The sequence below is a fragment of the Rutilus rutilus genome (assembly GCF_951802725.1).
Source record: "Rutilus rutilus genome assembly, chromosome: 23".
NCBI lineage: Eukaryota > Metazoa > Chordata > Actinopteri > Cypriniformes > Leuciscidae > Rutilus > Rutilus rutilus.
The window spans coordinates 12,845,917-12,859,573 of NC_140233.1; the positions used below are offsets into that span (position 1 = coordinate 12,845,917).

The 13,657-nt window shown below is 36.4% G+C and overlaps 3 protein-coding genes across 4 annotated transcripts in view; 2 read left to right on the top strand and 1 right to left on the bottom strand.

Annotated features, from left to right (window-relative positions):
• The window catches only part of cecr2 (CECR2 histone acetyl-lysine reader), a 28,064-nt gene extending 25,242 nt beyond the window's left edge, over positions 1-2,822 (top strand). For both annotated transcript variants that reach the window (XM_084397257.1, XM_084397256.1), the window contains exon 18: positions 35-2,822. In XM_084397257.1, coding sequence (XP_084253383.1) covers positions 35-92 — 58 coding nt within the window. In that variant the 3' untranslated portion in view covers positions 93-2,822. The remainder of the gene's footprint in view (positions 1-34) is intronic.
• A 531-nt stretch (positions 2,823-3,353) lies between these two features.
• On the top strand, positions 3,354-9,155 carry ada2a (adenosine deaminase 2a). The gene is made up of 10 exons (XM_084397546.1): positions 3,354-3,473; positions 4,524-4,857; positions 5,311-5,530; positions 5,610-5,820; positions 6,413-6,540; positions 6,625-6,715; positions 6,798-6,906; positions 7,045-7,202; positions 8,285-8,487; positions 8,605-9,155. Exons 2-10 carry the CDS (start codon positions 4,557-4,559, stop codon positions 8,693-8,695), a joined length of 1,512 nt encoding a protein of 503 aa, XP_084253672.1. The 5' UTR covers positions 3,354-3,473; positions 4,524-4,556; the 3' UTR covers positions 8,696-9,155.
• LOC311283227 (RIB43A-like with coiled-coils protein 2) lies at positions 7,926-13,609 on the bottom strand. The gene is made up of 7 exons (XM_084397547.1): positions 12,911-13,609; positions 12,742-12,823; positions 11,827-12,138; positions 11,400-11,518; positions 11,076-11,303; positions 10,805-10,971; positions 7,926-9,398 (listed from the first exon to the last, which is right to left on the bottom strand). The coding sequence occupies exons 1-7, from the start codon at positions 13,025-13,027 to the stop codon at positions 9,320-9,322; spliced, it is 1,104 nt and encodes a 367-aa protein (XP_084253673.1). The 5' UTR covers positions 13,028-13,609; the 3' UTR covers positions 7,926-9,319.
• Between the last annotated feature and the right edge of the window lie 48 nt (positions 13,610-13,657).

A 13,657-nucleotide genomic window follows, 5' to 3' on the forward strand; every position in this document is an offset into this window, starting at 1 on the left:
CTTACCTTTAGTAACTCTTTTTCTTGTCTGATAGGCACCAAATGTTGGGCACACCATCTCCCAATGGCCCAGGCAATAAACAAGGAGTATGAGAAAGAAAAAAAATTCTTTTTTTATTTGGCAACCCAAGGAAAATGAACACCTTCTACAACACTGCTATGTCCTGGAATGTACAAGGAAATGGAGACCACAACTAAAATTAGGGAAATTATTTGCTGAAAAAGGTAAGTTATTGTACCAATTGGAGCCCTGATCCTACCCACCTTGATAAGAGGTTGGCTCGATGACCATTGACCAATAAAGAACAGTGAATCTTCAGTCCTACTGTTTAAACTCCATTATACTGGTCTGCAGCTTCTCTTCTCAGCCTGGAATGTCTTTGGACTCATTCCCTACAAAGGAACAACATCTCCAAGCTCCTTTGCATGGGCTGTTTCTTAGGAAGTAAAGAAACTGAATTTTTGTCCACGAGAAGAGCAAGATGCCATTAAACAGTTACAAAGTTAACTCAGGTGTAGTAAGGAACGCACTGAGACTACTTTAGTTTTTCCCACGCTTCATGGACAAACTAGACTCTGTTGCCTTCATGTACTTGTTGAATGTTCTGTGAACGATTTTAGATGTAGAAATTCAACTCAAGGAATAAAAGATGGATCTTCTGCTCCACTGGGAAACACCACACCTGGAGTGTATTAATGAGGTGTTGTTCATCTCAACTGAAGCATAGTATCCTCTTTATTTCTGGTGATTTCTTTTAATGCCACTTCAATTTGAAGATTGTCTTTGATTTTCTTAGACTGGCAGAGAACTTGGCTGCTTTATTTGTTATGCACTAGGAATAGTCTTTCATACTGGAATGAGTGGCCTTGGACTTAAATTAGATGTGTGTTTTAGTATGGGACTAAATTCTAACTTTTCACTTAAGTTGTCTCTATCTCTGATGTGTTGTCTTGTTCCCTATGGATGTGTCCTGCTAATTGATGTGTGCACAGAATTAATCAGATTTCAGATACTGAGGTAGCCATCTTTCACCTCTTAATATTTACAGTCTCTACTAGTAATCCATAGCTTTTGGGGTTCCTTGACGGCTGGTTTATTGTTTGTGACCTGATATAATTCTTCATTGGCCATCAGTCTTAAAATATTTTTCACATATTGGAATGTAAATTGGATTTGTCACAAAAATAACCAGCTGGAGTCACAATACTAACAATGCATTAGATGAGTGTATATATCAGCCTTTACACTGACTTGTAAAAGCACCCTGTAGCTCCTTTTATTAAATGGGAGAAATGTCGATGTGCTCATATTTTACATGAATGCTTCCTCTTTTAATTCAAATTACTGAATATGTCCTCAGGGTGTAGTGGTTTTAATACGGGTATTGTCGAATGAATATTTAGTGAAATTACAATGAAATGTCACTGGAACTGTGATTAACTTCAATTCATCTGTGATCTTCAGTACAGACGCAGGAACCAGACAAGCAGTACTTGTCTTGTGGTTAATGTAATTTGTCACACTGTTCTTTGAATTAGTCTAATATTTGTTTTGAATGCTTAATTTTTTTTGATGGGGGACGAGGGCTGATCGGAAAATGGAGTAGAATGGTTTTGTTTATTTTCATTGCTCCTCCTATTGTTGTCCTGCACTAAATGAATTACTTTTTTATGTGTCCTTATGGTCTGTCTGAATTACTGTTTTATTCAGCTCATCAACAAACCATTAAATAGTAACGGCAATTTGTGATATGGCAGCAAGAAAATCTACCTCATAATGCCAGAATGTGGCACATTCTCTATTCCCTTCTTGGACGCGTGAAAAGATTAAAAAAAATTGTCACTTGTTCATGTTTGTACTCGGAACTATACTTTTTCATGATTGACGGCTTGATCCTTAAATCAACACTATAGCCTTAATATATCCACTCACAAAACCGAATGGTCGTTATTAATTTATCAGTGCCAAGTTTAAACATGATTAAAACTTCTGCATTCCACCTTTTGAATGTTGGTTTTTACAACCATCAGTGAAATGAAGGCAGCATCCTAGGTTCAAATGTTTGCCCTCATTTTGTTGTTTTACGGAATCCACACTTTAAAGTGGTTAAGAGGTTGTGCACCTTGTACAAATGATTTGACAGTGATGTTTGTGGTACACTGAGGTCTTTTGTCCCAGAAACCTGTGATGGTGCATAATGTCGGGCGAGTATTTTTGTGGACGTGTGAACTGTTTATATGTATTTTATGATCTAGGGATATGGAAATACTAGCAGCTGTGAGATGACATGGAAGTTGTCCACCATTTTGTACCTGTCTTTGCTCATAAGTTGTATCACTTTAGCAGTCTGTCGGAAGACTGTGCTACTCCACTGTTAATATGTAAAGGGATGATTTAGTAATGAACTACAAGAATGTGTTAATTTTGCTGTGTACAGATGTTTTATTTTTTATTTTTTCTTGGTGGGTATTGGGTAACAGGTCTGTATCTCTTGAAATCCACCTTTCAACATATCTGCTGCCATCTATTCTGTCTGTACTAGTTAAGTAACTAGTTGGTTAAATGTGAATCATATTTATTTGCTCTTGTGTTTTGTACATTTTTGTCTTTTTAAATATAAATGTTCTTTTCATGTTTGTTTTGAAACGGTTCACTTTACCTCATTAGCAAAGTTGGAATCCAAAACGACACCTGTAACTTTCATTATGTAAAGTTTACAAGTTCTTACCTGAATGACAAATTATTTTGGAAATGGACCGAAGTATTTTCTATACTGTACATTTCTTAGAATAAATTACGTTTCATTAGATTTTGCTCTTCAAGTTGTCAATTTTCTGTGTGTTTCTCCTTTGAAAAACGTACATGGCACTACTATAAGTATGTGGCATTATCTGTACCATATGGTACAGTGACATTTTACATGGATAATGAAAGAATGGCATTGGCATTATATTTTAAATATTGGAAAAGCCGTGGTACCTTTTTTGATAGTGGTAACATTATGTACTAATGACATTTAACCACTCGTTAACTGTGACATGGTCATCTAGACATGTATATAACCTACTGTGTTTTGTGAGAGTGTGTATAGACGAAATATTATTCTGCTAGTGTAACTAGTCTAAAAGATTTCAGGCAGGGTTCAAACGCCGGAGAAACCTCACTGGACATGATCATCACCCGTATCTTTTTAAGGCCTTGTAAACTTTGGAAAACAAGACCGAAATGCAGTTTAATATATTAGCTGGATTTTGAATACGCGGATAAATCTTTGTCCTCTCAGGTCTTTTGTCCACGCGCACTGCCACACAGCAGAGCCAATGATCTTTAAGGAAACACATGACGTCACTTTCTGTTGTGGAAGAGTGTACTGTAGTAGGGTAACGTTAGAAGTCGATCGAGCTCGGTTAAAAAACAATAACTTACATCTCTATTACCGGTGTCTTTGTATATACATTGTATACAACCGCCAGGTAAGACATTTTCTAATTCGCTGTGTTTCGGAATGTATTTATTTTTCTGTACGTTCATTTGGGATTAATTCAGGTAACGTTAACTGTTGACTTACTGGAGTTTTAAAGTGTTTTGGGTGAAAACCTCTTTACTTGATAATTAAATCATTGAAATTCGACATTTATAAATGATATCAGAATTGAAGTATGAAGAAAACGTGACAACAGCTAACGTAGACAATTTAAATCATGACTGATAATAGGTAGAGTGCAGCTCGACGTGCTGTTGTGTGTCATGTGGCTTGTTTACAAGTACGTTAACGCTAATTGGGTCTAACAGATGGTCACGTTGGTTTAGACGGATTGTTAGATTTCACTCATATCATTGTGATAGTTTATATTTTGCTTATAGAAGTAAACAGTTTCAAACAGCTGATTTTCCACCGGCATTAGGGAACAGCTGTGGTTGATGGTTGAAACTAGTTTCAAAGTAACAGTTGGAAAAAAAAGAAGTGCAAGCTGTGGGCAAAACCCCTTATCTTTATAACTGCAGCAGATGTCACAGGTTAACAGCAGTCTCAATACTGCTAGGACATTCAGCTTATACTAGTAAAATGCGTATTTTTTCCCTCTTCAAATATAAAAACTAAAAATGAATTGATGTACATTTAGAAATGATGATATATTAATGAATTTATAATAAAAAGCAGTTTTCTACATAAAAGGAGACCCCCTTCTGGTGGCTGCCATTTTAAGATCACATGACTAGCCAGGTACTAATCACTTTATTTTTTACTTGAAATTATATTATGAGAGTAAAATATATTATCAATAATTGGTGAGACAAATGCACCCGTTACTACTCACTTTATTTTTTTATTATATTTAAATAAATTATTATAATCATAGTTAACTACAGTAATGGAAAACGTTTACTTTTGCGTGGAACTGCGTCATCTATCAGTGTTAAATCCAAAAACATCATATCAGTCATTGAAGCATAAACCAAAAATCATGTAATGCACATTTAAATAATTAACAATCCACTTGTTCATTACTTTTCACCATTAGCACAGAGATCAGTGGTTGAATTACATCACAGCCATGCACACACTGACACCAAGACCCCTGATGTGGATATGGATGCTGTTTCTGTGGTGTGCATCATGTAACTGTGCACCAGATCCCAGGAAGCGGGAGGCTCTGATAAGACTGGAGGCATCTAGACGGACAGGAGGCAACATAACACTGAATGAGAGAGAGAAACTGCTTGACTCGAAGCTTCAGAAACTGAAGCAGCATGATATAGAAGCAGGACCGTTCCCACCGTCTATGCATTTCTTCAAGGCGAAGCGCTTCATCGATCAAAGTCCTGTTTTTAGTTTGATTCAAAAGATGCCTAAAGGTGCAGTAATCTAATGATGCAGAGATATTGTGTAGTTTGTGATTTGACTGTTACTACAGTAAGATGTTTTTTGAAAGAAATGAATAGGCCTAAATTTAAAGTGACAGTAAAGACATTTATAATGTCACAAATATTTCTATTTCAAATAATGCTGTTCTTTTGAAGGTTTCCACAAAAAATGTAAGCAGCTGTTTTTAACATTAATAATAATAATATTAATAATAAATGTTTCTTGAGCAGCAAATCAGGATTTTAGAATGATTTCTGAAGGATCACGTGACACTGAAGACTGGAGGAATGATGCTGGAAATTCAGCTTTGCATTACAGGAATAAATTACATTTTAAAATTATTAAATTATTATTATTAAATTATATATATATATATATAAATAAATGGTATATAAATATATAGGCTGAAGTATAATGATTTATCTGATTAATTCTTTGTCCAGGTGCGGCCCTGCATGTTCATGACTTTGCTATGGTAGATGTGGATTGGCTAGTGAAGAACGTGACCTACAGGGAGAACTGCTACGTGTGCTTCACAGATGAGCAGACCGTGCAGTTTCTCTTCTCTTCTGGACAGCCTGCATCTCGTCCACACTGCTCCTCATGGACCCTGCTCAGGTCCCTCAGGGAGCAGATTAAAAACAGCACCGAGTTGGACAACAGGTAGAGCCTGAGAAAACTGCAGTAAATCTGAGACTGTAGCTGAGGGATGTTTGTCTCAAAATTGCATTTGTCTCCACAGTTTCATTCGAAATCTCACGCTTTTCACTGAGGACCCAGACAGAGACTATCCTAGCCAAAACAGTGTGTGGAAGAGATTTGAACAGGCGTTCTTGGTGGCCTACGGTCTGGTCACCTATGCACCTGTGTTCAAAGACTACCTCTATGAAGGTCTCAGACAGTTTTATGAGGACAACATCATGTTTGTGGAAATCAGGGCGCTGCTGCCAGCGGTATGGATACATTTCCCCTTTAAAACAAACAAACATACAAAATCCATTTAAAATTATTTTCTGGTTTCCACCACAGAATAAGAAATAAAGGTAATTGCGACTTTTTATCTCCCACAAAGTTTATATCTCACTATTGCAAACTCGTAATTCTGAGTTTACATCTCGCAATTCGGTTTTGTGGTTTCCGCCACAGAATAAAATAAAAATAAAAAAGGTAATTTCAACATTTTAGTGACTTTCTCTCTCTTTGCGTTTTCAAATTATTAAATCTAGTCCCAGACTAAATGCATTTTTGAGCTGTTTTAACTGAAAGCAACTTGCACTTAAATATGTCAGCTCCATTGTTTTGTCTCAAGATGCACACCAGTTATGTTTTTTCTAAGGCACGTTTATAAAAGCTTTTAAATGTCCTAATTGAACTAAGGCCTAATCCTGGCTTAATCTAAGCCCCGTCTGTGAAACCGGGTCTTAAACTCAAATTTTAAACTTTTTTTAGTTTTTTATTCCATGGTGGAAATAAGCTTCCATATGAAATAGAATGTACAACAAATGAAAAGTAATATGTGCTCATTTTTATTTGAAAAATGTCTAGACATATGAACTTGATGGCAGACTGCATGATAAGGACTGGAGTATGCGGGCCTGCCAGGAAGTTGTGAGGAGATTTACGGCGCACTACCCAGACTTCTTAGGGGCTCGGGTTATTTTTACCGTCCACAGGTGAGATAAACACGGAACTAGATCAAATATGAGTTTGATTCAATAAGATCTGAATGAATAGAAATCATTTCCTGTTGCTCTTAGGGGAATAAATGCAACAGAGGCAGTGAAGGCAGTAGAGGAAGCAATGGCACTACAAAGGAACTTTCCAGATATCATGGCAGGCTTTGACTTTGTGAGTATTTGATGGTGCGGTGATGAGCATATTGCTGAAATATCCAATTCGTGAATAAACTTTAGAATTTGTATAACTCCAGGTAGGACAAGAAGACCATGGAAGACCTCTGTGGTACTTCAAGGACGCTTTGAGTCTACCTGAAGACAGGGGTGTTAATCTGCCCTACTTTTTTCACGCAGGAGAGACAGGTTTTCTTTGACATCTTTGTTCTTTCATCTGGTACAAAGCAGTGTAACTCAAAGTCGTCCTTTATGCTCAAAATGATTGAGCGCTTGTTCTTTTTTCACAGTTGCTATAGTAACATATTTCATTCTCTTTTCCCGCAGATTCACAGGGAACAGATGTCGATCAGAACCTCATGGATGCTCTTCTATTCAACACCACACGTATAGGTCATGGCTTTGCCTTGGCTCGTCACCCTGTAGTTAAAGAGATGTCTAGAAAGATGGGCGTGCCAATTGAAATCTGCCCCATCTCAAATCAGGTATATCATCACTCATTATGCCTTTAAAGTCAAAACCGTACTTCCTCAATGCATGTTCCTGGTCTTATTGTTTTCGTGCTTGTTATTCCAAATAACACATTTGAATAAGTGTTAGCTGTTTAGGGAACTATTTTCCTAATCTTATTTCATTCAAATCACAATTCTGATGAATGTCTGTTTGTGATAGTTATAAACATGCTGCAATAACAACATGTTAAACAGTTAATGGATGAGAGAAATAATGAAAAAATATGAATATGTAATAATATAGTATATAATATGTAAATATTCTACTAATTTAATCTTGTGCAAGGTTATGCTATGTTTCAGGTTTGTTTTGAATTAAATTTACTATTTGAAATCAATATACACTACCGTTCAAAAATGAACAATGTCTCTTATGCTCACCAAGGCTGCATTTATTTGATCAAAAATATAGTAAAATAGTAATATTGTGAAATATTATTACAATAAAAAAAAAAAAACTTTGGAAATCGTGCCAAATAGTGCAGAAAATAAATTTAGATTATTTCAAAGATGTTTCCAAAACAGCGTGCCCGGACGATCGCACCACATGATATTTTGTAACTTTAAATTACAAAAAATTACAAATAACTAATGGTTTTTGAAAAGTTAAAGTGAGTACATAAATGGAAGAGGTACTACATATGGTATCTTTTTATGCATTTACACAGTAAAAAATGCAATCGGACAGAAAATTTTGATGTCACGTCATATTTATATGCATACATTAATAGGTGTGTATACACACACACACACACACACACACATACATATAATATATATACAAACACATTCTACAAACAAAAACCTTTATGTGGAATGCTATTAACCGCGATTAATTGACTTGACAGCACTATTTGAAATAGAAAACTTTCATAACATTATAAATGCCTTTACCGTCACTTTTGGTCAGTTTGAGGCGAGTAAATGTATTCATTTCTTTCAAAAACAAAAAAAATCTTACTGTTCCCAATAAGTAAGGTAACACATCTTTTGTTTCATTGCAACTTGCCTGTGGCTTATTTGAAAATACTAATAATGCTGTGACCCTTTGTCAGGTGTTGAAACTGGTCTCAGACTTGCGGGACCACCCGGCGACAGTGCTGATGGCCGAGGGTCATCCTCTGGTGATCAGCTCGGATGATCCAGCTCTATTTCGGGCCACTGGCCTTTCACACGATTTCTATGAAGCCTTCATGGGCTTTGGAGGAATGAGCTTTAATTTAGGCACATTGAAAGAGCTGGTCATAAACTCCCTCAGGTAACATAACTACAAGTGTCTTATTTTAGGATGAGTTTGTGAGTTTATTTTATGACCTACAACCAGAATTGTATCATTTATTCGTAACTTATTTTACCTCTCGCTCTTCATTTCTAGGTACAGCTCATTGCCAAGTGAAAGAAAGAAAGAGGCTATTGAGGTTTTGCTGGTAAAATGGGACAAGTTTGTTGTGGAAAGTTTACTTTGACAGGTACTCCTGCATAAAAACATTGCTTTAAAGGCGTTGTTTACAGGTGGTTTCCCCTTTTGTGTTTGCCATATTGGTGAACATACTGGGCTGTGAATACTCCGTTGTTACTTGATGTGAAGAACTGAATGTGAAATCTTGAACTGGCCTGTGCTGCCATCTAGTGCAGAACCCGTGTACTGATCGCCTGTACTTCCACTGAAACAAAATGGAGGACTCTAGCGGTTTTGTGTGCACTTTTGTAAATACTAATTGTGATTTATGATCACCTTATGACACCTGATAAACCATAAAAATTGATTTTTAATGTCAATTCTAATTCATGAAAAAAGTTTTTAAAGTATATTTTTACTTTAATGACCTTGGTAGGTTGTTTTAAATGACATGATTTCAGTTGTTTATGAATATGTAACTAATTTTGTTTACAACATGAATGAAATAAAACTAGTGTGACAACTCCACATAACATTTGCCATCTTTGTGACCTATTACAAATTCCAAAACACTTCCATTGAAGTCCCCCGTCTATTTAAAGCCAAGGTGTTGACTGTAAAATGATATGGTTTATTGTTCTTGATCGTTGAGCCGTGATGGTGTTCATATTTCAGGTTCACGCTGTAATGTTTATCTACTGCTGGTATTAAACTGGGAAAAGTAGCGCTCGTCTGGAACGTTGGTGTACAGATCCTGGAGATGTTCCTTCCTGTAAATGGAAAAAGTGTTTGCATTTGTTACAAAATAACTCAAGTAACATAATTATTTTCATACTAATTTAATATTTTTAGAATTCATTAGATTTTATTTTTTAGTAATTTTGCTGTTTTTGTCATTTGCATTAGTTTATTAATATTTCAATTTAGCTGGTCATTTATTTATATTTCGGATTTAGTTATAGTAATTTTAGTACTTTTATTTTGCTGCCGAGGACATTTTCATGTAGTATTTATATTTTATTTTAGCTTTATTTAATAAAAACCAAAACGATTTTAATATTTTGTTATATCTTGTTTTTTAATAAATTAACAAAACCAACACTTGTATAGTCCACTGACAAACTTTAAAAGCTAAATCAATACAAATTAAATCTCTAGGCATAGTTTGTTAACGTACGATGCCTGGAAATGGCAAAAACTGCACAAGAATTACAGAGAAAATTAAAACTTCTTGCTGGATTTAGACTCTAGAGACTTTTTTGAAGGTATAGGCTTTGTCACATGAACAAACAGGAAAACAGTGTTAACAGTAGTGTGAACTGTCGCGATATCAATCAGCTAATTATGTTTCTTGTTGCAATTTTATTCAATTTTAATATCCGAATGTTAGTTAGAAGAAAGAAAATTCAATCATTTTAGATACCAATCTGCATTTGCGATGGACATAGCTTATGCTCATATTTGGTAGCTACTCTGAGGGCATCTTGAGTAAAACAGCTCTATATTTAATGAAGCACATTCAAAAGACCTGAACCGAATACGGAATATTTTACGTAATATGGAAGTTGTTGCGCATAACCCCCATTGGGATGTTAGTGGAATCTGATTTCACCAAGTGCATCATCTTTGTTGACCCTGGAAAAACATTCCAACCAACAAGTTTACAGTTTACGTTCAGGTTTACAAACGGTGCTTGAACATCAATGTTATTCACCATCATTTGCCTCTGATTTTAGGGATTACTTATAGGTAGGATTAAGTTTAGAGGTAGGCATAGGGTTAAGATTACATTTTCGGAGCAGGATCAACAAAATATGTTGACCCAGGAACGCGTTCAAAAACTTTTGTAGACATGTATTACATTGAGGCATCGGGGCGCTTTGTTGAAATTTAGAAGGTTGCGATATCAAGCCCCACTGACTTCTGAAACCCATATCAGATGTACATTTTCAGCACTTTTGACACGTGTGCACAGTCTAGTGAGTTTGAATGTTTATGCCCTCGAAAATGTCATTCATTTCAGAGAAGATGAAGAAGCAGAAGAAGAATAAACGGAGCAATTCCAATAAGGTCCTCAGTGCTCAAGCCCTAAAATTCAGTCATTTCAAATTAATTAAAATGACTGTAAGATTATTATTTCAGTAGTGTGCGCTAATTAGTCAATAAAACAACTCACTGAGCATCATGGGTCCGGGCCAGCTGAGTGTTGGTGTTGTCCAAACTCCTGCGCAGCTCCTTATTAATGCGCGCTTGCTGTCTTTCCAGCAGCAGTGCAGCCCGGGCTGATGTCATGTTCTCATGATGCTCCTGAAGCTCCTTCTCCCGTTGCTTCATGGCAGCACTCTGCACATATTTGTTCGCTTTTTAACAAATATGTGCATTTTGATCTTTTGCAACAATTCATGAAGTTACTTATTAACAGAATGAAAGTTTTTTTTGTGCTTTACCTTCCTATCTTCTGCTTGCTGCAGCTGGTACTGCGTGTACTGCTGGAGCTCTTCAGGACTCATTCCCTTGTAACAGTCCCGGCGCAGGCAGGACAGACCCAGCACACTTACTTTCTGTTCAGGGTTTTCCGTCAGCAGGTCCCCATTTAACTGGTTCAGGATGTCCGTCTGGTTGTTCTCCTCTTCCTCGTGACACTCTTGTAGACGGCGATGCGTGATTTCTGCAGCCTGTGGTCAAGGAACAATGGAAAATGTAGTTCTTTTTGAATTATAAAGCTTTTTTTTTGGTTTCTACTTTGCGGACTTCAGTCGTCAGTGACTCACCAGTGCCCGGTTAAAGTCTTTGGTGGCGATGGCTGCAGATCTCTTGTATTGTTCCTCCATCTTCTGCAGTTCAAGAGCTCGGTTATCCAGAGACATTCTGCTTTGATCGTACTGATTCACTATACAGTTTGTAAAAAGAGAAAGCATTGATACTAGGGCTGGGGGAAACAATATTGATTAATAATGGCTGTTTACAAGATTTATGAAATTATTGTTGTAAGTTTATTTCAATTAAAAGTTGTCATAAATACTAGGGCTGTGCAACAATTAATTGCGATTAATCGCATCCAAAAGTGTGTGTACTGTGTTCACAGCCATAATGTAGTTTCAGAAAGAATCAAGCCAAACATTCAAGACTGGGACCAAAAATCACTGAAAATTGGTAGAGCTTAGATATAAGGAGCTGCCATTCAGCAAGTGAACGTACCTTCTTGTCGTAGCTGTTGGTTGGCTCGCTCCAGTTCTTCTTGCTGTTGAAGGGTCCATGCTCTGAGCTGCTCCTGCTGCTTCTTCAGCCTGTTCTTCTGGCTCAGATCTTCTCCAGTCAGTCCCGGGAGAATCCGCACACCTTCCTGCTTCTTCAGCAGCTCTGGATCGTTCAGATCAAACTCATGTCTGCTGGTTGTTTGTTGGAATTGTTCCCTAAATTGTACGATGGCTTCATTCAGCAGGCGCTCATCTTTCTTCTGCCGCTGCTCCAGGACACAGGCTACACGATCACTGCACAGCAGGTCATCAGCTGAAAACACACAGGAGAAGAAGCTTCTGAGTCAGCCTCAATGTAATAGTGAGTTATGTTATTCAAGTTATCCAAAACCTTTTTTTGTGGAAAAAAAAAACCCTCTTTCCACACACACACACACACACACACACTCTTGTATGAGGACTTGCCATAGACATAATGATTTTTATACTGTACAAACTGTATTTTATCCCCTTACACTGACCCTAATCCTAAACCTGTCACCCATCACACACAGTCCCAATAACGTTAGTCCCCAAAAATTTACTAGACTTTTTTCCCTCAGTTTTTCTTTTCCAGACAGTTATTCCACCTTGATAATTTTTTTTAAACATAAATTGAAAGTGTGAATTGTAATATATATATATATATATATATATATATATATACACATATATATATACACACATATACACATATATATATATATATATACACACACATATATATATATATACATACATACATACACATACATATATATATATATATATATATATATATATATATGTGTGTGTGTGTGTGTGTGTGTGTATATATATATGTGTATGTATATATCTATATAAAACCATAACGTTATATGGTTTTGGTGTTACTCACCATAGACTTCCAGTTCGTTTGCTTCGCGTTGGTCTTTCTCTCTTCGTTCTTTAACTTGATGGTCGAGAGCATCATAGTCAAGCTGTCCAAGATAGAAATCAACAAAACGATTTTGCAAATGCCATTTACAGCTGTATAAAGATGTTTTCAGCAAACAGACTTAACTTACTCCAATCGTGCGGACTTTGTCATTAAAGATCCTCTCTCGGCGTTGCAGCTCCCTGTTTCTCTTTCTGTCAAGCTGAACAGCTGCGATTCGGTCTGACAGAAGCTCAGCTTGATCCATTGTAGCCTATATCACCACTATAGATCGATATAGCGAGCAATACAATGAAATTGTTGCAATCGACCAACTGGATGTCACGAAACGAGGGAATGGGAAACCCACAAACAAACACGTTGCTAAGAGACTGAATACATGTTTACAAAATTGCGCCCTCTGTCTGTTATTTCTCAGTTCAGTCTGGTTCAGTTAACGTTATCGCTAAACGGAATGGCTAACAAACCACACACACACAGAAATTCATTTCTATTATATATTTGAACAGTGTACGGGAACATTGCCTAAGTCAGCCCATCATGATTTGTTGTGCCATAGCCTACTGTAAAAAACAACAACTTACAGGTAATTTGTAAGTATATGTTGCACACAAACACAATGTTATTTATTGTAATAGTGTGTAAACGGTTTAGGAACATTTTGAATTGATAATACTTAAAACATGATTATGAAATGTAAATTAAAAAGATGTTTCTGTTACAGGGTACAGATCTCGCAGTAAGAGTATAACTTTCAAATTTTAAAAGTAATAAAACCTGTTATGTTAAACAGTTGATTTAAAGGGATAGTTCGCCTAAAAATGAAAATTCTGTCATCATTTACTCACCCTCAAGTTGTTTCAAACCTGTATGAATT